Here is a 26012-nt window from a genome sequence, read left to right as displayed (position 1 = left end):
GATAGAGAGGCTGCAAACAGCAGGGAACGTGAGCGGAGACTCCCTGGTGTCTGAAACACAGGCCAGATATCCATCAAACTCTTTGCAAACTTCATGTGTTGTCGGTTTCAAAGAAGCGAAAAAATCTTCATCATCAGATATAGCCATCACTGTATAGCCTTAGCATTAGTATAGCCACAAAATAAAAGGTGAACAAGAATCTCATGGTTGTGTAGAAGTTAATCCAGGACACCTGCCACGTGTACCCATACCACGGAATGAACACAAACCAGAACTCCAGCACATGCACACTAAACTGATTGCATATTTGAGATGCACACCCACAACTAAACAACAAAACATGGCCAAACCGCAAGACTTGTTTACATTTTTTTTTTTTCAATTTGCCATGCACATTATTTAAATAAGAGTTTCACACTTAATTTTGTAAACAGATATATCTTAGCAGATTTTCCAATCTTGACAAATTGAAGAGTCACCAAAACCACTTTAAAACCTGTTTACAGACTAGGCCTACTTTGAACAGACTGAGACCTGCTAAGATGTAAAGGAGTTTAGGATACAACAATAAAACCTATTCATGATTGATTTGTTAATTGAGGTGGAATGTTATTACTAGGAGTGGTACAGTCGCAACTTAACAAAAATGTGCTCCTCACAGTGAATATGAGCCCAACAGATTCTTATCTACTTCACAACTTCATTTAAACATCAACTCTTCTTCAGTCAGCAACATGGGCATCTTTATTTTCTACTCTCCTTTGTTTTTGATTGTGGAAGGTAAGTGTTTATAATCTTCTCTTTCAGTTAATAGATCACCGCTGTTTATGCAACACTTAAGTTAAAATTAATCACATCTAAAATAGTTTGTGATAAATTATTTGTGTTTAAAAATTTGGAATTAAAATGTTAGGTGTGTGAGATTTTAGATGTACAAATGTGCATTCTGTCATAAAGCAAGAAAGAAAGTTTCAATTAATTCTAATTTTTTAGTTGATTTAAAATGTAAAGCCGAAGTATATCACTTGTAAAAAAGTCAGCATTATGGTGATCAGTGTTTTCATTAGCCGGGCTCTTACTGTAGTCAATTAGTCATTCGTTTTTAGTCTTTTTGCATGTTTGTTGTGGCAAAGAAACCAGGAGAAGACAGACTCTTGTGAGGTTGGATGCTTGATTGTGATGAGACTGTGGAGGTCTGATTGTTGAGTAGTAGTTTGTTTTATCAGCTTTGTGTTACTGCATCATAAAAATTAGTAATATTACATTAATCTAATATCTTGATAGAACTGTATACATATCAAACTTGAAAATAATGCTGAACTGACACATACAGACATCAAGAATCAACGTATGCTTTTCAACTATGGTGACAAAAGAAAATGGGAAAACAGTTCATATGCATAATTTTTTCATGCTGCAATGCATGTTGGGTGTTATGAATGAGTTTTGTACTATGCATTGCAGCATTAAGCTTTTCATTTGATAGTCACCATGGTTGAGATTAATACGCTGATTCTTTGATGTCTCTGGGTGTGCTTGGGGGGGGGTGTTGTTCATTAAATCATAATGTATAAAAGATTCCTCTAAATCCCTTCACACTGAGTCATTATTGTCACATTATAAGACTACTATAGGGATTTGCCTTCAAAATCTCACCCATCTAATCACTTATGAGCTCCTGGATTTAGGCCGGTGACACACTGGATGCGTGGCGTAAGCGTCTCAGCTGCGTGGCGTGTCCGTTTTTAATTCGGCTTCCATGTTAACAGGTTAGAGCTTGCAGACTGCCTGCATGAGACGCGCGTCTCAGGTGCGGCTCGAGCCGCGCGGAAAACGCATGCTTGCTAGAAATAGAACCGACGCCTATTTTTCACGCCACACGCAAGCGTCTTGGAAGTGTTTCCAGCCAAAATATATGTCACCTATAGCAACAGCAGCGCGTCAGCGCCGAGTCAGGCATGCTTCTGGTATGTACAGACACAGAAAACGCGACGCAGCCGCCACGCAACTGACACGCAACAGATACGCCACGCATCCAGTGTGTCACTGGCCTTAGCCAGGAAATTACGAGATCATGATCATTAGTCACTTGCAATTCTTTTATTATTTATTTTGCCATATCCAATGTCTTTAAAAATACCTCGACATAGCAGGAAAATGTAACACCAAATAACCAAGCCAAGGATCAAGATACATACTAAAGCAAATACTGATCACCAGAATGGTAACTATTATTTTCAATAAAAAAAATTAAACAATAAATGAATTAATTCTCAGTAAGAGCTTATTATAAAATAAAATATAAGTGGTTTGTAATAAGTGAAGATGGTAATGCTGCTTGTGGAGTTGTTTGGTGCTCCTCTTTTGAAATCGAAAGAAATGTAATGTGTAAATGAAATTTACTGAAGGAGACCAATCCAGTAAATACTGTCAAAAACATAATGTACTGTAAAACCTAACAGTCAAATTTGCTTAGGTTATTTTTACAGAGACATTAGAGAAAAGTCCTTGTATTTTTAGAAGATGTTATGTGAACTTAAAAACTGATCAGGAGGTTTACACAAAAGCGAAAGGTCTTTTAGTGTTTAAAGTTCTGTTTTGTTAGGATTTGGCTCAATTTATTATGCAGGTGGTCATAATGTTACGGCTGAACGCTGTATGTGCATTCTAGGGGTGTCCTCGACTAAGGATTTACATATTCGAATCAGAATTGTCGAATCTTTCCATAGTCGACCGATAGTCGAATCATCTATGTTTGTGTGCATGGGTTGGGATTGGAAGGGGCCAGGTAACTTTTATTTTCTTTCACAAGAATATATATATATATATATATATATATATATTTTTTTTTTTTTTTTTTTTTAGGTAAAATGTAAGGCAACATTTGTTTAATTATTCCTCATAACATTTTAAAGCCACGATCTACCATCACACAAAAATAAATTTTGATAAATAAACCTAAAAAAATAACAAAGGTGTTCCTGCTTTGGAAACTCCGGCTACAATTAAGTGTTTTTATTTAATTTGGAGATTTAGCGCGTCAAAGCAGTCATGACCAAAAAACCCGACAAATGAGAAATGACAAATAATTTGTGATTGTGACTGTAAATGATAAAAACTAATCTTTATATACAATTCGTTGTATATAACCATATATACAAAACGTTAATTTATAACAAGAAAAACACTGAAATTAATGATTTTATAGACACTACGCGTTATTATTTAGCACAGAAATACCTGCTTGCTTGCTTTGACTTTGATCATCTCTGTATTAACTTTAGATACAGAAAGACCGGATGATATTATTTATTTCAGGAATCTCTTTGCTATCATTTGAAAGTGAACACCGACCGACAATAATATTAAATCACTAGAAAGACATTCGTGTCAGGCAGAAATAGGTTCGGTGCAGATACTAGTTTCCGTTTCATCACCGAAAAAAAACGGCTTACCTGTTTTGTAGTTTAACTTTTGACTTTTGAAGATAACCACTCTGTTTTCAATACATTTTAAAAACTTATACTCGTCGAAAAACATCCGTTTTTTAAAGTTTAGTTTGATGAACTCCTAAATATGAGACGCAGAGCACCTAGCCTGTTCGGCTAAATTACATGCGCAAGCATGGCCAGCACGCAATACCGCAACATCGATACAACGAAAAGCTATCCAAAATGTACATACTTAAATTAGATCAGAATTTACGTTTATAATAAATACAATTTTGTTAATAAAATAAGGTCAAAAGTAACAAAGTGCAGAACAAATATGCAAAATGCCTCAAGTGCACGGAAACAAAACACAAGCCAAATAGTTAAATCAGATAACCCAAAGTGATTTATAAATAAAATAAAATATAGAAATTATTAAAAGAACGAAAGGCATAATATAATTTGCCAGCTTTTTCTTTTAAATGTAGAAACAAAGAGGCAATGGTTTATTAAAAACCTCTTATGGACGTGAAGCCCAGTCACAGGGGTTGTTGGATTTAACCCTAAGCATTTTAAAGATATTTATTGAAAGCTGCTACTTCACATATTATTTGCAGCATTATCATAATATGCAGTATATTAATATATTGTGAGAAAGATGTTATATGTGAGATCAGATAATGTGTGCACCCACGGCCAAAATTGAATGATCCTCATTTCGTAACACATCTGCGACGATTCGACTGTGAGATTGGTAGTCGAATCAGGCTTATCCTATCGATGCATCGAATCTTCGACTATTCGGGGTCACCCCTAGTGCATTCATAAACTTTCTTCTCTGTTTGTGTGTTCAGGTGTGTTTGGTGATGAAGTGAAGTCAGAGTCAGTGACAGGGGCGTTGCTAGACATAAAGCTCTACTGGGGCACAGGCCCCCAATTTTTTGCTGATTATTTTATTGGAAACCCCGCTGTGTGCGAGAAGTGTGCAACACTTCTATACAATGTCATTTGCTTAACCCACTATTCTAGTGCAACAACTGCGAAAGATACATATATACAAGTATAATCTTCATCATACCTAACATTATTAACATGTTTGAAAGCATAAATGGCATAAAATGTTTGGACATAATGACAGCAGAGAAATATTTTCTACATTATACAATGATAGCAATGATTATTAACTTATTTTTACAAGAATATTTTAAGAAACCAGTCATTTTATGACTGCTATACTAAATAATCTCAGTCACAGTTACTGCTAACTGTTTATAGTGTCCTAGGGTTAAATATTAGTAAACTAAATATTAATTTCATATCTCAAAATACAGAACAGTATATCACATACATCTGTTGATTTTCTCAGCAACGATGCAATTCTATAGACTTGATAAGAGGTTTTCCTGAGATTTTTCTTCTAATGTTTGAGACCTGACAGGGTGAGGAGTTTGTCTTACCTCCCTTAAACTCATCATCTCTCCTTTCTGCTTCCCTTTCCCTGCTTTGCACAAAACATTTCTGATGTACATCTACAGAAGCCAATAATGATCGAGTCAAAATAAGATTAGCATTATTATTTAGAAACTTACTTTAGTTTCGTTATGCTTTCATAAGCACTCGCGTGGCGTCACCTTTTGAATGCGGTTGTGCGCGGTGAACGCAAACGCGCGCGTCCATGGATACATGCGTGCACGCGTCAATGCGACTGCTTCGTCGCAGCCTAAATTGGGTAACTACTTTGCATAAAGATCCGTTTTTGCCGCGATTGTCTTTGTAAAGGAATACACTAGTAAACTGCTAAAATTTAAACTTGAGATTTACACCGGGGCACAAAAGATTTACACTGGGGCACATGCCACAGTAAAAGGGGTCTAGCGACGCCCCTGGTCAGTGATGAAGGGAGATTCGGTTATTCTACACACTGATACTGTGAAACAGACAGATGATCTAATTGTGTGGTATTATGGACCTGAAGACATTGTTATTGCAAGAATCAATGAAAAAGAAAATATCATCATGCTATCTGATGATGAGAGATTCAGAGACCGAGTGATGATGGATGATCAGACAGGAGATCTCATCATCACAAACATCACACATGAACACACTGGCCTCTATACACTTAAGATCAGCAGAAACAATGCAGTCTTTTATATAAAATCAAATGTTACTGTCTATGGTGAGTATTTCAGAGTATATTGTCTCTTATGAACATTTAAAAAGAATAATTTCTCTAATATATCAATTCACTCATTTAACTAGTAGTTAGAAGTAAAATCTACAATTGGGAGTAATAGTTATTCAAAGAGATGGAATGATTTAAAACATTTAGTCATTTAAACATTTTTCTTTTTTCCTATTTTCCAGCTCGTTTGCCCGTTCCTGTCATCAGTAGAGTTTCTTCTCAATGTTCTTCATCTTCAGTCTCAAACTGTGTGGTGTTGTGTTCAGTGATGAATGTGAGAGATGTGAGTCTGTCCTGGTACAAAGGAAACAGTTTATTGTCCCTAATCCATATGTATGATCTCAACATCAGACTCTCTCTACCTCTGGAGGTTGAACATCAGGACACAAACACATACAGCTGTGTGGTGAGCAATCCCATCAGAAAACAAACTCAACATCTCAATATCGCTCAACTTTGTAAGCCATGTTCAGGTGAATCAACAATTTTTGCATTTATAGAAATGATCTGTGCTGTAATACATAATACACACTGCAAAATCCCGGGAGTTAAATTAACACTGCTCAGTGTTTATATAGGTCCACTCCCCAGAGAGTTAAAAAATTAACACCGGAGAGAGTTAAAAGCTACAATCTGTGACTTTCTCCTCTCTATCACCATCTCTGTTTGAAAACTGAAATTGCATTTTAGATCTAACTTGTAGACTTATTTTCTTATCCTAGGATTAGATGTTGGCTGTTTCATTTAAACTCACCATTATTGTGATCAGTGGTTGTTTTAATTGGACTCTTGAGTCTTAGTCTTAGCTTTTCAGCTTTTTTTGCCTGTTATAATTGCATGTGTTAAGAACATGTTTTTTGTGGCCAAAGAGGAGACACTAGTGCATTTTTATGATTATAATTGTTGGTAGGCTATACTTTCAAATAACACTCTTAAAAAATAATTTATTTAGTGATTTCTTACTGGAAGTAATTATTTATGTTAATAATATGATACTGTAGTATGATATCCAGCTCTCTCATAACAGTTTTTTATTCTGAACCATTTTTTAAACACTGACAATACAGAAAAACTGCAGTATAATGTAGACACTTAATCATCAAGAATCAGAGTATGAATCACAATGATGGTGACAATAAAATGAAAAGCTTCATGCTGCAATGCATGCTGGGTATTAACAAATAACAAATCTCATCCAGAACTCCCAGAATGCACTGCGGCATGAATAAATAATTAACTTTTTTACCATATTCTTTGGCACCATTGTTGAGATTCATACTCCCGATTCTTGATGTCTTTGTATCTACATTGCTCAGCGGTTATTGTTTTTGTGCACACTATCAAAACCCTTTAGAATGTCAAACTGCTATGAGAGTTCTGGATCTTGAACTGTTATAATTTATTATTAATAGAAAATGATGCTTCTGATGAGGGAGGAAAAACTGTATTAATAAATCTGTTCATAAAATGATTAAGTTTGACACTTTGTTTTAACCATCAATATTCAATCACACAATAACCTTTTCTTTGCTATAACAATGTGTTTTAACAACACTAAGGTATAGCAGTTAGAAAAATCTAACAAGCTAATAGTCAAGAGTCAAGTCCAACTAAAACAACCACTGATCACAATAATGGTGACTTTAAATGAAACAGCCAACATCTAAACCTAAGTTAAGAAAATGACTCTACAAGTAAGATGTAAAATGCAATTTTAGGTTTCAAATAGAGATGGTGATAGAGAGGAGAAAGTCACAGATTGCAGATTTTAACTCTCTCCGGTGTTACTTTTTTAACACTCTGGAGCAGGGGTGGGCATCAAGGGCCACAGTCCTGCAGAGTTTAGCTTCAACCTTAAAGGGGTCATATGATGAAAATGTTAGCATTGCCACTTTGTAGGTTTGAGCAAAAATGTGTCGTTTTGGGTGTGTTTTTTAAAATGCAAATGAGCGGATGAAGTGCAAACACTGATCACAATGATGGTGGTTTGTTGTAATTGAAACTCTATTGTGCTGTCAAGTCCAAAAATGTGTCGTTTTGGGTGTGTTTTAAAAATGCAAATGAGCGGATAAAGTGCAAACACTGATCACAATGATGGTGGTTTGTTGTAATTCAAACTCAATTGTGCTGTCAAGTCCTTCTTTTCTCTTTCTTTCTCTCTGCACTAAACGGCAGTGCAGTGGTTGGAGAGTTCAGATTAAGGAGGCGGTATTATTCTAATAAGATATCCTTATGACATCATAATGAAAGCCAAATTTCAATGACCTATTTTTGCTCACACCTACAAAGTGGCAATGCTAACATTTTCATCATATGACCCCTTTAATCGAACACACCTGAATGTCATTTCCAAACAGTCCTGAAGGCGTGATTTTTTCCCCCAAACCAGTTCAGATAGGAGTTTTACTTAAACATGAGCTCAGGGGCAGAAAGAAATTTGATTGGTTCACAAAAATGACCAATGAAAGTCCTCAACCGGAGCCTTCAAGGCAGCTTCTGCAGTGAAGCAGTTCGAGCTCACCGTTGGTCAGGTGAGTAGCGCAGATGGTTAGATAGGAATGTGACTGTTTTGAATTCAGCTCGAAATGTTTCGAGTGTTTAAATTATGTGTTACCACGTTTTCACGTGTCCGTGGCACGACTTTCGTTTTCGTGCCAGTTTCACGTAATGTTTAATCAATTGTTTTTCCTATTTTCTTACCATTGTCGTTTGGGATTGGAGTTAGAACAACTTTCTGTTATGTAAAATGACCCCAAACCCAACTCTAACCCCAACATCAAGTGAAAGCAGTTTAAATTTCTGACAAATAAATGTATAAACCACTGCCATTCTAACCCAAACCCAACTTCATCATCACCCGAAAACAGTTTAAAAATAAAAAAACACAAATCTAACCCCAATCCCAAACAACAATGGTTTGAAAAAGGAAAAAAACTTGAGTAACCATTACGAAAACTGGCACGAAAATGAAAGTCGTGCCACTGACACGTGAAAACGTGGTAACACGTAACTTAAACGCTCGAAACATTTCAAACTGAATTCCAAACCAGTCACATTCCTATCTAACCATCTGCGCTACTCACCTGACCAACAGTGAACTCAAACTGCTTCACTGCAGAAGCTGCCTTGAAGGCTCCGGTTGAGGACTTTCATTGGTCATTTTTGTGAACCAATCAAATTTCTTTCTGCCCCTGAGCTTATGTTTAAGTAAAACTCCTATCTGAACTGGTTTGGGGAAAAAAAATCAAGCGTCCTAAAGATTTCAATTAGATTTTTCAGCTGTGTTTGATTAGGGTTGGAGCTAAACTCTGCATGGACACTGGCCCTCAGGACCAGGAGTTGCCCACCCCTGCTCTGGAGAGTGGACCTATATAAACACTGAACAGTGTTAATTTAACTCCCGGGATTTTGCAGTGCACTTAATTTTACTGTGGTATGTATGTATGTGATTTTCTATGATGGTAAGAAGGTGGTATTTGAGGGGTCTTAATTAATGGTGCACTCCATTTGAAACATTTGAAATGCATTGCTCTAAAATAAAATAAAAAAACATATATTCTTTATTTACCAGGTGTGTTTTCTAAAACAAATGTATTTCACTGGTCTCAGTTTGAAACATATGCAAATTCTATGCAAATCTCACAGAATATCTGACTTTAAAATGTAAATTTATATTAAAGAGATAACACTTTCTTGAAATGTGCTTTTTTCTTGAATTGGTTTTATGTGTTAATCTTACTGCCATTTTAAAAATTATTCATTTTTAAAAGTGTAATTTTACTTTTATTGGGTATTTTTAGTTCCAGTGGCAGCCGGTAACTTCTTTTTCAAGGGCAATGCTCGTCACAAGATGTATTTAGCTTCTACGCGCCGACCTCATGCCCTGGAGTTCCAGAGCATCTACCTCGACTCCAGTTCCAACCTCCAAGCACCCAGGACCATCCCCGTACCCTGCCATGGTTCCCCTGGAGTCTGTACCTGTCACCCTTTTGGTTACACTTTATTTTGATAGTCCACTTTAGACATGCTACTAACTATAAATAACTTTGCAACTATACGTCAACTAACTGTCATTAGAGTATTAGTAGACTGTAAGGGTTGGGGTTAGGGAAGAGGTTTGGGTTAGTGGAATAAGTTGACATGCACCTGCAAAGATACGTATAGTCAGTTGAATATCTGTTGAGATATCGTCACAATAAAGTGTTAGTAGATATTAAGCAGACAGTCTACTAATTCTGTAAAGATTGGTAGTTGATAAGTAGTTGCTACTATTAGTAGTACTATTTACTTATAGTTATTAAAATGTCTAAAGTGGACTATCGAAATAAAGTGTTACCACACTTTTCAGCACCATGCTTCCCACTCTTAACCACTACCCAGGGTCTAAATCCCCGTCCCTCCTTGAGAACCGAACAGTTGGTCAACCCGAAAGGATCTCCAGCCGTAAGTCAACCGTAAGGATCTTCAGCTGTTGGTCAACCCTATCAATTTAGATTCTGAAGTATTCAGATCTCCGTCCATTATAGGTTCTGGAGCGACCTAGCCTCCTGCCATTGGTCGATTTAAGTTCTGGGGTGTTCATGTCTCCAGCTGTTAGTCAACACCACCCAGATAGCATGCAAACCATTGAAACAATGTTAAAAACAGTTGATTTGTCAATGTTAACTTCATTGAATCAATATCAGGGGCCCGTACCATGAAAATGGTTAAACAAACTCAGGGTTACAGGATAAGTTTCAGATTGACAAAACCAAGCCAATGTGCAGGCCTTGTTGGTAAAAGCTATTTTCATGGTACCCAAAACCCAGGATTTGCACAAACTAATCCTAAACAAAGCTGGCTAACCAACTAAACCAGCTTCATGGTATAGGCCCCAGGTTTGCACCCTCCATTAATATTAAAAAATATTGAGATTTCAACAATTCACCATTATTGTGATCAGTTTTTGCTTTAGTTGGGTCCTTGACTCTTCTTAATCACGAAGTTAAATCTTCTTTTTTTTGTGTGTGTTTGTTTGTGTTTATGTAGAAACACATCTGCATTGGAAAAGAAAGATGTGTTTCAAAGTTAAGTTGAACTTGAAACTGATTGCTTTTTATGAAGAATTCAAAATTATATAAAATTAAGCTGCTTTACATGATTATGTTGATCCATTTTTGACATTTATAATAGTTTTGGTTTGTAAATACACTGTGACAAGACAAACAGAGAAATTGCTGACACATTCAGACATCATTACTCATCCTACAAATCTCGATAATGGTGACAATCATCAAACAAATTCATATAAAACAATGCATGCTGGGAGTTATAAATTAGTTTAGTACTACGATGATACCCAGCATGCATTGCAGCATGAAGCTTTCTTTTGTTAATCGTCAGCATTGATGAGATTCATAGACCGATTCATGATATCAGAGATAGATTCAGTAGTTTAACTTTTTAAATGTGTTTTTGTAATCTTCAAAATAACAGACCTGAAACTGTTTCCAACTAGTATTGTAAAATAATTTTTTTGCATAACCTTAACAGTATTTCATTAATATTATTTAGGTATATTTTCAAGAATATAAAACTACTTGATAACATTAGATCTTTGTTTTCTTTACAATAGCAGATGTATTTTAAAACACTGCTTCAGCAGCCAAAGAAAACTTACCATTAAAACACAAGAGTAAAGGGTCCAACTAAAGCAAACACTGATCACGATAATGGTGATTTGTTAAAATTTCAATATTTTTTTCAATATTAATGGAGGGTGCAAACGTGACATTGATTCAATGGTATTAACATTGACAAATCAACGATTTTTAACATTGTTTCAATGGTTGCATGCTATCTGGGCATTGACTTTGGATTTGCGCCCCTCTGAAGAGAAGTCACCAGCCGCCACTATTTAAGCGTTTCTTCAACAAACTTGGCAGTTCAATGTTAAAAGTGTTTTGTCAGTTTTAAAGGATACTAAAGGTCTGTTCAATCTGTTTCCCTTTACCCCTGTAGTTTCTCCTGAACGGACATTCAGTATACTTCCATTTGTATTTACTGTTAAGATCTGGGTTTTCTGCATCATCATCTTTCTCTACATACGCAAAAGAAGAAAGCTCATAAAGGTAAATCTTACTTTCAGCTTACAGTATATCAAACTTAAACACCTTTTTCACAGTTTTGACATTGCTAATAGTGAGAAAGAGAACTTCATATGATGTTACTCTACTTTGCAGCAAGTCTCGTGAAACCATTACATGCTAAAGAACCTTTGACTAAAGAAAGAAGCAGATACTTCAGCAGCATATATTGCAGATGCTTCAAGGTTTCTGAAAGGACAGCAAAAAGGCAACAGACTGACACTTATACATCTACCTACTGTCTTAATACACTGCTCACATTTGTAAGGTATGGCAGTGCCATAGCTGGATCGTATCTGATACCTGAATCGCTATTAAATATGGACAGCGTGGGGGTTATCTCTGGATGTTAACATCATAGAGGCCAGAGCCAGGTCTGTTTCTAGACGGTTCATGCATTCCCTAAAAGTGTTGATAACTCAATGACCTCAGTTGGATGTTTACAACTCCTCCAAAAGTTTGAAAGAGAGCAGATATGTTTTAAAAGGTTACAGCTGGCCCTAACAGAGACTGGAGACATGTGGTTGACACAGAGAAGCATATTTGATGAAACCCACAAAGAACTGTCCTTTTTTGTCTTTTTAAATAACCTGTATACTATGAATATGGTAGTGTGTTCTAGCATCATGTATTCAAACATCTGAATGAATAACAACTTAATGCTAGTTTAAACCATTTATATTTGGGATCAAACTGTTTGTCTTTTTATTTCTTCTTCAGTGATAAATATTAAAACCCTTTATACTCTTTATTCAATAATTTTGTATTTTGCAAATGGACCAGGCTATACAGAGCTGTTAATGGGACAAATAAACTCTCACCTGCTCAACACTGAACATTCTTAAAGGGGTCATATGATGAAAATGTTAGCATTGCCACTTTGTAGGTGTGAGCAAAAACAGGTCATTGAAATTTGGCTTTCATTATGATGTCATAAGGATATCTTATTAGAATAATACCGCCTCCTTAATCTGAACTCTGAAAGAGAGAGAAAAGGACGACTTGACAGCACAATTGAGTTTGAATTACAACAAACCACCATCATTGTGATCAGTGTTTGCACTTTATCCGCTCATTTGCATTTTAAAAAACACACCCAAAACGACACATTTTTGGACTTGACAGCACAATAGAGTTTCAATTACAATAAACCACCATCATTGTGATCAGTGTTTGCACTTCATCCGCTCATTTGCATTTTAAAAAACACACCCAAAACGACACATTTTTGCTCAAACCTACAAAGTGGCAATGCTAACATTTTCATCATATGACCCCTTTAACACTCTGCTCAACAGAATGTTAAATTAAATCTCCTGCAGTTTCCTTAACATAACACTAGAGGTCTCTATTACACAACGCTAGATTGTAGTTGAAGGGATCATGGCGTAATAATATGATATTTTGCCTTAGATAAACGTTTGTGTTTTAGAATATTTTTATATTTCAGATTTATTCTGTTTGGGTGAACTCAAAACTGAAAAAAAGTTTTGAGTTTTGAGTCTTCAACATCAAAGTTTTGAGTAGGTAAACCCTTACGAAAATTAACCATGGTTTTATTGTGGTAAAAGTGTAACCATGTTTTTTTGGTGTATTGATTACTATCAGCAAAACCATGGTTTTAATTTTTAATTTCCGTAAGGGAATATCATATTATATGAGTTAATAAAGTAATATATTATTCGTGTTGTGTTCGATTACCCGTCTTGTGCTTACGCATCTGTGTCTTACTGCGCATGCTCAGAGAGAAGTCTTCAGAAAGCGCCGGTGTTTTCTCAGCCAGGTACTGATGCACAAAACAGAGTTGATTTTAAGTGCTTTGACACCAGCGGTTTGAAGTAATTTTTTGTCGCTCATACAGATATTAATCAAATAAATATGTTCTGGGTGTTTTGAGTGGCAAATTATATTTGTGTTGTTAACTTGGTATTGTTTAATACCGTCACTTTCTTAAAGCAGTTTGTTATACATTTTATTACGTATTGTGGTCTGTCTGCCGATTATTGTGTGATGTTATTGATATGCAAAGTTGTGAGGCAAAAAACAAAAGTAAAACCTTGTCGCCAAATGTAAAATGCACAGAAATAACCACATGAGGTCACTGTAAGCCAGGGGTGGGGAACCCTGGGTCCTGGAGGGCCACTGCCCTGCAAAGTTTAGTTCCAGAAGACTTTGGTTAGATTTTTCAGGTGTGTTTAATTAGGGTTGGAACTAAACGTTGCAGGATAGTGGCCTTTCAGGACCAGGATTACCCACTTCTGCTGTAAACCATTTGCATTTCTATCCATGTGCTGGTTAGACATTAGGAAAACATGAGCTGTGACCTTTAGGTGTTTCCCTCGAAAATCAATGCGCTGGATGACACTTATTACTGTTTAATTTGTTTCACTTTTACTCTATATGTCACATACTCTAGTTCAGTGGTCTCAAACTCCCAGCCCATGGGCCATTTGCACCCCCCCTCACTTTCTGCGGCCCCCATAACATAACATTACATAATCCAGTCCACAGAAAGATTTTTATTTACTTAGTTTCATAGTTGTTTGATTATTGATGTGGCAAGATAACAGAATGCAAATAATACACTCGTTTGTGAAGGAACAAACGCATATTTAAACATATTTAAGTTCACGTAAACTCTGTACTAGCAACTGGGTTACAGTAACCCACTGTGTGTGTGTACCTGGTAATATCATGTTGTGGGGACCAAGTGTCATGGCTAGAAGGGTATAAAGCAACCAACGAAATCTCGTGAATTTCAAATGAGCGCTGTTTTGTCCTTATCCTACCAACAAACTTAACCCTAAACCCAACATCTCGCGAGGTTAAGACCATAGCTGTATCTCTTTTAGCCATAACCAAGAGATGAAAGACATGCATAACATGCAAGTTTTCCTCATAATTATGATGGTAGACATAGGATCCACAGGTAGTTTTTTTTTTCCAAAATTTGGAAATAATCGTGCATTATGGGATTTTTCTCATTATTGATCATACAGAAGTCAAAATTATGGTACAAATATGATTATTATCGGACATCTGGCAACCCTGACCAATATTCAGTATGATGTTATTATAATGTCCTTGTTGTCACTGATCGAAGAAGAATTCTGGGAAACATTGTTTAACAACCCACCAAACATGAGACGTCTCCCCGACGTGCAGATCATGTCTATATTAGGTCGGTTGGTCCAGGCCCTTATCTGTATGTCTATACAACGTGCAGATCTGGTACAGTATCTGGACGTCTGACTATGACCCCTCTTGGACGTCAGGTAGACGTCCAAAAGGGGTACGGGAAATCAATACAAAAACATTTTATACAAATGTGGTCTATGAGTTCTGAGTCAAAAAACATAAACATCACGTGTATTTTTGTAGAAAAATTTTGTTAAGCTGATAAAATAATGTAATCTTTATATATGAATGAGTGTTCAAAAACATAGCACTGCTCATAGATAAAGTTCCACCTTAAATGCTCTCTCTCTCTCTCTCTCTCTCTCTCTCTCTCTCTCTCTCTCTCTCTCTCTCTCTCTCTCTCTCTCTCTCTCTCTCTCTCTCTCTCTCTCTCTCTCTCTTTAATTAACAGAGATGTATATGCTGACGTTTTATTGAAAATGTTTTGTCACCATAATGACGATCAGTGATTCCTTTAGTTGGGTAGTTTGACTCTTCATATGAGTGTTTGGTCTTTGTAAGAGTGTTTGCTAAAGCATGTTATTTGCTGCAAAGAATATTTGTTATAAATAAAACTCACATGTGGATCTTACAACTTCATTCAAAGTTTGCCAAGAGTAATACCACATATGTGAAGTCTGTAAATTAATTTTGTAAACCATGTAGTATTGTCTCAATTTCTCAGTTGATTTGAGGTTTCACCTCCAACTTATTATTTAGGTTCATACCACCACTTGGAAGCGCTTATATACAATCAAAAGTCCAGACTTCATTGTCACATATGCAGACATCAAGAATCAGACCATGAATCACAACAGTGGTGACAATCTCTGGACTCATGAGTTTTATAATACGCTGGTGCAATGCATTGCAACATTTAGAAAACTCACCATCGTTGTGATTCATGAGCTGATTCTTGATGTCTGCATCTGTGTCAAAAAAATCTTTGGATTTTTGATTACAGCCACAAAGTTTCATTTTCAGTTACAGTAGGCAGCAGTATGCACCAAAGTATGTTCATTGCAGCTCCAACCAAAACTGAGATAGAGGTTTACTTCTAAACTAAATGTATGATGCCTTATCTGTGTTGTTAGTTCAGTTCAGTTATATTATACCATCACTTCTGACCATCAATGTAATTAATGTGAAGCCACAAGTAAGTTGCATTGGTAACAAACACTTGGTGCAATAATAATGTGTTTTAAAAAACACCATCATCAAGCACACACACTACAGTATAAAAAAAGAGTCAAACTACCCAACTAAAGGAAACACTGATCACCATGATGGTGACAAAACATGTTCAATAAAACATCAGAATCTTGTAAATTCTCAAAAACGAGCCGTAGAAATGACAAAAAATAGAGTGAATTTGGTTTGTTTAGCCAGTATGGTCCTGCTTCAAAACAATGCTTTGTTAAAACAACTTTTTGTAATGGTGATGACATTGTTTTAGAGAATGTACATGTATCAATTATCCAGCGAGAGCAAGTGTGGGAGGGAGAGTGAAGTTCACGTCACTTCACTTCAATTATTGAACGATAGAGAGAGAGAGAGAGAGAGAGAGAGAGAGAGAGAGAGAGAGAGAGAGAGAGAGAGAGAGCGCAAGAGAGAGAGAGAGAGAGAGAGAGAGAGAGAGAGAGAGAGAGAGAGAGAGAGAGAGAGAGCAAGATTGCAGAAGCAGACAGTTAAGGTGGAACTGGTATATTTGGGAATTATCTACAAGCAAATTTTTTGAACATTTATTCATGGCCAGCAGCCATATCACCCTGTAGCCCAAGACAGCTTGCCCATTGAAGCTAAACAGGGCTGAGCCTGGTCAGTACTTGGATGGGAGACCACTTGGGAAAAACCAGGTTGCTGCTGGTAGAGGTGTTAGTGAGACCAGCAGGGGGTGCTCACCCTGTGGTCTGTGTGGGTCCTAACACCCCAGTATAGTGATGGGGACACTATACTGTCAAAAAGCACCGTCCTTCGGATGAGACGTTAAACCGAGGTCCTGACTCTCTGTGGTCATTAAAAATCCCAGGATGTCCTTCGAAAAAGAGTAGGGGTGTGCCCCGGCATCCTGGCCAAACTTGCCCATTGGCCTACTAATCATCCCTCATACTAATTGGCTATATCACTCTGTCTCCTCTCCACTAATAAGCTGGTGTGTGGTGAGCGTTCTGGCGCAATATGGCTGCCGTCGCATCATCCAGGTGGATGCTGCACATTGGTGGTGGTTGAGGAGATTCCCCCATTCATATGTAAAAGCGCTTTGAGTACTGAGAAAAGCGCTATATAAATGTAAGGAATTATTATTATTATATATAAAGATTATATATACACATATAATGTTTAAAAAGGCCACATTTTAAATAGTTTTACTTTGCGTGGAGGTCCCCTTGACATCAATCTTGGATGTTCAGAACAGGTCTTAAAAAGACGTCATAAAAACTTTCATTCTGGCTCCTCATGGGACGTCGAAATGACGTCTTTTTAAGACACTTTGCTCAGTGGGAAGGCCAACATGAGAGCCAGGGAATCCCTGTCAGAGATGTAGCCCAGAGAGGGCAGTGGTCAGCGGGGCGAGTGAACACTGACGTCCGCTCATGCTTTGGTTCTCATTCGTACCGAATCTCACTAAGCAAACGTTCAAACAGGCGCTATCTTTACTAATCGACTGTAGATTTAAATATAATACATATATATTCTCGACTGAACTAATCTTAAAACTACACTTTGTGACCAAGAAACGTTAATATAAAGAAATGGCTATTCCGGCATACCATTATGAAACTGAATTTATATGTAAACATCTAAAATAAGTGTACCAACTTTTGTGAAAATCGGCCAAGTGGTGTTTCTATAATAGGCAGTTTTACATTGTTATGTTTTAGTTTTTTCAGAACTCTTGTGTTAAGCGCTAAGAAATGTAAATATTTTATGTTTTAGGTTTGTGTATTCTTGGCCTAGACTGTACATCTGATTGATATGAAACATGACATGCTAAATCTTTTTTTTACAGTATGCTCCAGACCCTGAATGCAAGAGCAGAAGAATTATTATAAAATGTATTATTTTTCAGAATCTGTTATATGGGTACCACCAGCAGGGTGTTAAAAGTAACACCGAAGCAGTGTTAGAGTTAATTAGATACTTTAGCAATCATTTGAGTGATTATTTGATTATTGAAGATACCTGGTGATAATGAGCCGAACTATAACTACAACTTCCAGCCACCGCCTTAGATAAAATCAACTGAAAAGACATCTCTCTTATTACAATCCAGACTGACTTTTGTCTGCTTTGAAATTGTTTGGTCACCATTATGGTGATCAGTGGTTACTTTAGTTGGGTGGGTTGACTCTTGTTTCTGTCTTTGAAACAGTGTTTATTAAACACGTTTTTTTGTTTCAAACATTGTTAAAGCAAAATTTATATAGATTTATAACAGAGATTATAGATTTAAGTAAATTGTTTACACAGTCAAAAAATTCAGTATTCGTAGAAAAGTAAATGTTGACAGACACAAATTATTCTGCATTGGATATCAGTAAGATAGCTTTCCTCAGATCAAGCTTTTCAAATTTTATTGTTAAATACTTGCTGGAAATACTTTTTTGCCTCACGTGCAGATATCATGAATCACCCCATTAATCGGAATCATGGTGACTAACATCATGTTGCAAAGCATACTGGGATCCACCATAGTATAAAACTCATGACTCCCATCATGCATTGCAACATAAATTATGTCACCATTGTTGCGATTAATGGGGTGATTCATGATATCTGCACGTGAGGCAAAAAGTTAACTTTCCGGCAAGTATTTAACAATAAAATTTGAAAAGCTTGATCTGAGGAAAGCTCTGTAATTAAAACCAATAGAGAATATATATTTGATCAACAACTTATTTTCTATAAATACTGAATTTTTTGACTGTGTATACAGTTTACTTAAATCTGCAATCGCTGTCATACAAACTTTGCAACAAATAATGTGTTCAGTAAACACTGTTGAAAAGACCTCAGAGCCAGAAACAGGAGTCAACCCACCCAACTAAAGGAACCACTGATCACCATAATGGTGACCAAACAATTTCAAAGTAGACAAAAGTCAGTCTGGTTTGTGATAAGAGAGATGTCTTTTCAGTTGATTTTATCTAAGGCAGTGACTGGAAGTTGTAGTTGTAGTTCGGCTCATTATCACCAGGTGTCTTCAATAATCAAATAATCACTCAAATGATTGCTAAAGTATTTAATTAACTCTAACACTGCTTCGGTGTTACTTTTAACACCCTGCTGGTGGTACCCATATAATACTGCTTCAGTGTTACTTTTAACACCCTGCTGGTGGTACCCATATAAACACCGAGCAGGTGTTAATTTAACACCGGGGATTTTGCTGTGCAGTGTGGATGGGTCATTATGACTAATCTGTATGCCTATATCTGGTGTAAAGAAATAAAGTTCACAAATCTTTATTTATTTGAGGTTACATAATAAGTTTTATAATTTTTTAAAAGATATTCGACAGCACATTTTAAAATGATAAAACCAATGTAACGTAAGTGATGATGGCTGTAACTCTATTTGTTGTCCACCAGAGGGAGTGACAGGATAAAGGGTCATTTACATTAATTTATCAAAAGCCAACAAACTCATTATATCCCATTACTGCTTTTTTATCTACAGGACCTACAGAGATCTTCAGGAGAGGATGATGTGGTTTATGCTGGAGTAATGAGACCATGAACAAACTCACTGTCTCAGATTCCTTATGATGAATTTTCTGATGACAGTAACTATCAGCGTTGTTAAATTATACTTTTATTTGTTTTGTGACATTTTGATATCTAAATCTAAAAATTTTAATCTGTGTACTGTACTCATAAACTGTGTACTATACAGTGCAGGCTACAACAGCCTACTGTGCTATAGCATGAAATGTAATTTTAGCATCTGCATGTAAATCAGGATCTTCTAATACATTTCGCCATCAGTATTTGTTGACATTTTATTGAGAATTGATTCATGGCAAAGAAACATATTCACCTCATTACAATTACTCAGCATATTGAACAGCAATAATACTTTTTAAATGTAATTATAAAAGAAGAATCAGTAAGTAATGGCAAGATTATGATTGACTTACTATAAGGAAAATTAACAACATATAGGTGTCAATTTCATATAAATTTCGCCATACATAATTATTTGCTAAATGGAATACTGTTAAAGAGCCACACAGATCCAAAATCGAAACTGACCTGTATTGCAGTGTGTCATGTAGCTGTCCATCAATGTAAACAATGTGCAAAGTAGTTAAACCAAAAAGTGCACGATTAATAAAGTTATTGGCTTCTAAAGTAGGGAGTCAACTCTGAATCACTGAAACGAGTCGTCATATGGATTGAATCTCCTGCCTGACTTTATCCACGTCACACGAACACTTTGAAGAATCTGTGGTTATAATTACTTTGTCACAGAGAGATTTACTAGACCAGTGTTTCTCAAACTTTTTCAGCCCAAGGACCACTGTATCTTCCAATTTTTTTCTGAGGACCACCTAACAGAATCCTACTCTAACACACCCTTAAAAAACAACCAAATATGAAGTATAAGCTAAATTTAAGTTTAATATGCAACTGTTTCAAGTCAAAAACTAATTTTTTAAACACAAATGCAGAAATTATTATACAGTATGAATTTTATTTCATTAGAAAAAGTAAATGTGAAATGAGTTGCAGCTTAATATGAACAACAAACTGCACATGTGAAAAGGTTCCACTTAATGCCATTAGTTTAAAACTGAGGTGGTGGGTATATGAAGTCTATGGTTGTAACTCTACATGAGCATTGAATTAAATTAACTTTAGTATTCCAGTTTTTGGGAGATCCTAGTTTCCACACATTTTTCTAGTAATTTGAACTAGCAGTCATGTCATAGTAACTGTTTAGTTTGAGTTGTCTGTACTAAGCTTAAATAAAATTTGTAAGTTAGCTGAACTTATACTGAGTTACGTTTACTCAAGTTTTCATGTAATTTCTGTGAATACAGAAGTTAACTCTGCATAACTGTTTTCAGTTTTACTAACTCAAAAATGATTCATTAATTTACTAGAAAATTTAAAGGTAATCGGTTTCCACAGGTTTTCTAAGTAAACTCAACATATTACTTTTTACAGTGTGGTTTGGTGGTTTGTTTATGTTGTTTTGAAAATGTAATTTCTGTTTCAAGAAATGAGCCAAAGCGATGGAGAAAAACTGTAATAAAATGTTATTCCAATTATTATAATGGAGTACTAAATGTTGACTGTGACATTAACTAAATCATAACAATCCCACAAGAGAATGTACTTGGGGAAATTTCAACTTCTTCTGACTCAGAGAATAATGATGGAAACCCCATTCACTTAGCACTTTAGTCCTGTTTGGTCAGTTCAGTAAAATTGTCAAAGGGTCTTCTGTGTGAACACAAACACGTCCTGTAAATGTTCTGGGATCTCTCCCATAAAGTGGGCCTAGTAACATTACCGTAACATTCAAGGAAAGCATTCTGTGTGAACAAGATAAACAATGGCGTAAGGGGCGTGTCGTAGTGATGATGAGTGTGTCATGGCACCAAGAAGTTATTGTTCAGCTCTTTGACACAGGGGTTTAAACAAAGATTTAACATTCACATGCAGAGGTGTAAAATCCATGTGCCATGAGTAAAAGTCCTCTCCAGTATTTTGTTCCAGGATCTGCTAATTAGCACAGTTTTTCAGCAGGAGGTGACCTCCTGACTCGTTGGTGTTTTAAGCCCTCAACGAAGCCTTTAAGGCAGCGCTGCCTGGAAGGCACTCCCCGTGCCCCAAGCGTTTCAGCCAATCACAGCACTGGTGCTATAGATGTCGGGCCTTCCGCCAGCTTCTGGAAGTTCGAGCTCACCGTTGGTCAGGTGAGTAGCGCAAATATGGTAAGATAGGAATGTGACTGATTTTGAACTCAGCACGAAATGTTTCGAGCGTTTAAGTGACGTGTTTCTGTGTTTTCACATGTTCGTAGCGCCACTCTCTTTTTTGTGCCAGTTTCATGCTGCATCTGAAATCGCCTACTACCATACTATATAGTATGCAAAAAGCACTACTTTGCCATACTTGTATGGAAGTAGGCGGTTTTGGACACAGCGTCAGTAATGGTCAGAGGTGTAAAATCCATGTGCCATGAGTAAAAGTCCTCTCCAGTATTTTGTTCCAGGATCTGCTAATTAGCACAAATTTTCAGCAGGAGGTGACCTCCTGACTCATTGGTTTTTTAAGCCCTCAACGAAGCCTTCAAGGCAGCGCTGCCTGGAAGGCCCTCCTCGTGCCCCGAGCGTTTCAGCCAATCACAGCACTGGTGCTAGATATCGAGCCTTCCGCCAGCTTGTGGCAGTTCGAGCTCACCATTGGTCAGGTGAGTAGCGCAGATATGCTAAGATAGGAATGTGACTGTATTTGAAATCAGCTCGAAATGTTTCGAGCGTTTAAGTGACGTGTTTCTGCGTTTTCACGTGTTTCACTGTTTTTGTGCCAGATTCACGTATTGGTACAATTGTCGCTTTGGATTAGAACCTTCTGTTACATTGAATGACATCCTCACCCTAACCCAACTCTAACCAGAAGCGTAAACATTTTAAAATTCTGACAGAAAACATATAACCAATATTGTCCACATTATGCCATACCCAATTTTATCCCAAACTGTTTAAAAATCAGACGGAAACCAGAAATCTAACCACAATTCCATGCAAAAATTGTTTGAAAAAAGGAAAAAAAAATTAGTAACCATTACTGACGCTGTGTCCAAAACCGCCTACTTCCATACTAGTATGGCAAAGTTGTGCTTTCTGCATACTATATAGTATGGTAGTAGGCGATTTCAGATGCAGCATGAAACTGGCACAAAAAAAGAGAGTGGCGCTACGAACATGTGAAAACACAGAAACACGTCACTTAAACGCTCGAAACATTTCGTGCTGAGTTCAAAATCAGTCACATTCCTATCTTACCATATTTGCGCTACTCACCTGACCAACGGTGAGCTCGAACTTCCAGAAGCTGGCGGAAGGCCCGACATCTATAGCACCAGTGCTGTGATTGGCTGAAACGCTTGGGGCACGGGGAGTGCCTTCCAGACAGCGCTGCCTTAAAGGCTTCGTTGAGGGCTTAAAACACCAACAAGTCAGGAAGATCACCTCCTGCTGAAAAACTGTGCTAATTAGCAGATCCTGGAACAAAATACTGGAGAGGACTTTTACTCATGGCACATGGATTTTACACCTCTGGTAATGGTTACTAATTTTTTTCCCTTTTTTCAAACAATTTTTGCATGGAATTGTGGTTTGATTTCTGGTTTCCATCTGATTTTTAAACAGTTTGGGATAAAATTGGGTATGGCATAATGTGGACAATATTGGTTATATGTTTTCTGTCAGAATTTTAAAATGTTTACGCTTTTGGTTAGAGTTGGGTTAGTGTGAGGATGTCATTCAATGTAACAGAAGGTTCTAATCCAAAGCGACAATTGTACCAATACGTGAATCTGGCACAAAAACAGTGAAACACGTGAAAACACAGAAACACGTCACTTAAACGCTCGAAACATTTCGAGCTGATTTCAAATACAGTCACATTCCTATCTTAGCATATCTGCGCTACTCACCTGACCAATGGTGAGCTCGAACTGCCACAAGCTGGCGGAAGGCTCGATATCTAGCACCAGTGCTGTGATTGGCTGAAACGCTCGGGGCACGAGGAGGGCCTTCCAGGCAGCGCTGCCTTGAAGGCTTCGTTGAGGGCTTAAAAAACCAACGAGTCAGGAGGTCACCTCCTGCTGAAAATTTGTGCTAATTAGCATATCCTGGAACAAAATACTGGAGAGGACTTTTACTCATGGCACATGGATTTTACACCTCTGTTCACATGATGCAAATTACGGCAAACTAGACTGAAGCAGAGATCAGAGTGCTTGTCATTATCAGCACTGAAGCTGAAATCAAAAATCAAATGATCCCGAATAAATCCCGGACACATTTTCTTGTATTTTCCGTAATCTCTGTGTGAAAAGGGCTTTAATAAAGGATGTAGCAATGTAGCATCACAACAGGTATAATGCCAGCTGGACAAACTCACAGAAAAGAGAGATTTAGACAGACTGAATCTTTGAGCTGCTTTGAATGAACCATTTCAGCATTTTTGAGGGGCAATTAGCATAAGTTTGGAAACAATGGATCCACGCTGCAGAATTATTTACAAACAATAGTGTTGTTTATAATGTTATGTGTGTGCATTAATAAACTTGGAAACTGTTTCTGTCACTGTGTGTTCAGGTGTGTTTGGTGATGAAGTGAAGTCAGTGCCAGTGATTGATGGAGACTCTGTTACTCTACACACTGATACTATGAAGCAGAGAGATGATCTGATGGTGTGGTATTATGGACCTGAAAACACTTTCATTGCAAGAATCAATGGAAAGGCCAATAGCAACAAGTTATCTGTTGATGAGAGATTCAGAGACAGAGTTCAGGTGAATAATCAGACTGGAGATCTCACCATCACAAACATCACAACTCAACACACTGGACTTTATACACTAGACATCAGCAGAAACAATAAACACACAGATAAGAAATTCAATGTTATTGTCTATGGTGAGTATTTTTAAAAACATTATATATTCAATAAATTCAATATTTTTTATTTAAAAAAATGCAGCATGATGTTAAAACAACTTGGTTATTTGTTTTGACGTGTCAATAGTTGAACTAATTGAAATTGTTTACTTCAAAACTGACATTGAATTCTTACAAGAGACAAAGGACCTCATGATTCAATTTTTAATATATTATAATATTTGAAGAGTTTTGTTGCAAAACGAGATAACTCAGTTTTTAAAATTTTTGTCAAAACATGTTTATTATTATGTTATCATGTTATTATTTTGTTTTATGGTGCTACTTAGCTGTATTTTTTAAGTTATGAAGGTTTAAATCAAAACAAACCAACTGCAGTTGAATTGATATTAATTGGAATGCACAAAAAAAACAAGATTTCTAAAAAAAAAAAAAAACGAGTTATCCCGTTTTGCAACAAAAGAGTTTTGATGCAAGTGGTCTTTTAATACCATTGAGAGACAAAAATGTTTCCAACAGTCTAGGATGAACAGGACTTTACAAATATAAAAACAGTCTTTCTATTTACTATTTTCAGCTCATTTGCCGGTTCCTATCATCAGCCATAAATTTTCACAATGTTCTTCATCATCATCATCATCATCAAGATGTGTGTTATTGTGTTCAGTGTTGAATGTGAGAGATGTGAGTCTGTCCTGGTATAAAGGAAACAGTTTATTGTCCATCATCAGTGTGTCAGATCTCAACATCAGACTCTCTCTACCTCTGGAGGTTGAATATCAGGATACAAACACATACAGCTGTGTACTCAACAATACCATCACAAACCAAACTCAACATCTCAACATCAAGAATCTCTGTCAGTGTTCATACAGGCCTACAACAGGTGTGATAATTGGTGTTTATTAAGAAGTTCTGTTTTGTAATGCAGTTTAGGGAGTAAATGTAAAATGTTTAAAATTTTGCATTGATTCCTGATTTAAAGCTATGGTCTACAATTTCAAAGATTGTTCATTATTAATAAACTCGTTTAGATGCTGGTTATGGTTCTACAGTAAAATCCTAACAATATGAAGAGAAAAAAGAATTTTAAAAATCCATTCGGCGGCAGATAAATTGACCAATCTAAACTGTCCGGCCGGACAGCTTACATTGGTTAACTGCTCTCATCAAATCCCCGTACACTTGAAAATCCACCTCGCGATCGCGTCTCCACCCCATCGCTCACCACCCCGCCCCTCTCGTGCCTGCGACATGACATTTGTGTCAGTGTATGTTAGCTAGCGAAGCAGCAACATCTCACTAATGGAAAAAAACTAACCGACAGCAGCAAGCTTCTTGTCCCTACAGTAAAGGTTAGAAGAAAAGGGAAGTCTGTAGAGGAAAGAGCAGAGGTAAAAAAAGTGTGAAAAACGCCAGACTCTAAGTAGAATAAATAACCCACATAGCAA

General features: G+C 36.7%; 2 protein-coding genes across 2 annotated transcripts; both read left to right on the top strand.

Annotated features, from left to right (window-relative positions):
* Window positions 1-666: 666 nt before the first annotated feature.
* LOC135721096 (SLAM family member 9-like) lies at window positions 667-12500 on the top strand. The gene is made up of 6 exons (XM_065243242.2): window positions 667-780; window positions 4286-4321; window positions 5326-5610; window positions 5799-6089; window positions 11617-11726; window positions 11838-12500. Exons 1-6 carry the CDS (start codon window positions 735-737, stop codon window positions 11847-11849), a joined length of 780 nt encoding a protein of 259 aa, XP_065099314.2. The 5' UTR covers window positions 667-734; the 3' UTR covers window positions 11850-12500.
* A 6980-nt stretch (window positions 12501-19480) lies between these two features.
* On the top strand, window positions 19481-25470 carry LOC135721265 (uncharacterized). The gene is made up of 6 exons (XM_073813627.1): window positions 19481-19486; window positions 19599-19643; window positions 21709-21846; window positions 22208-22343; window positions 24259-24579; window positions 25139-25470. Exons 1-6 carry the CDS (start codon window positions 19481-19483, stop codon window positions 25468-25470), a joined length of 978 nt encoding a protein of 325 aa, XP_073669728.1.
* The last annotated feature ends 542 nt before the right edge of the window (window positions 25471-26012 follow it).

The sequence above is a fragment of the Paramisgurnus dabryanus genome, chromosome 24 (genome assembly GCF_030506205.2).
Source record: "Paramisgurnus dabryanus chromosome 24, PD_genome_1.1, whole genome shotgun sequence".
Taxonomy (NCBI): Eukaryota; Metazoa; Chordata; class Actinopteri; order Cypriniformes; family Cobitidae; genus Paramisgurnus; species Paramisgurnus dabryanus.
The sequence above is the reverse complement of the archived record's forward strand: the minus strand, read 5'-3'. Positions and strand labels throughout refer to the sequence as shown.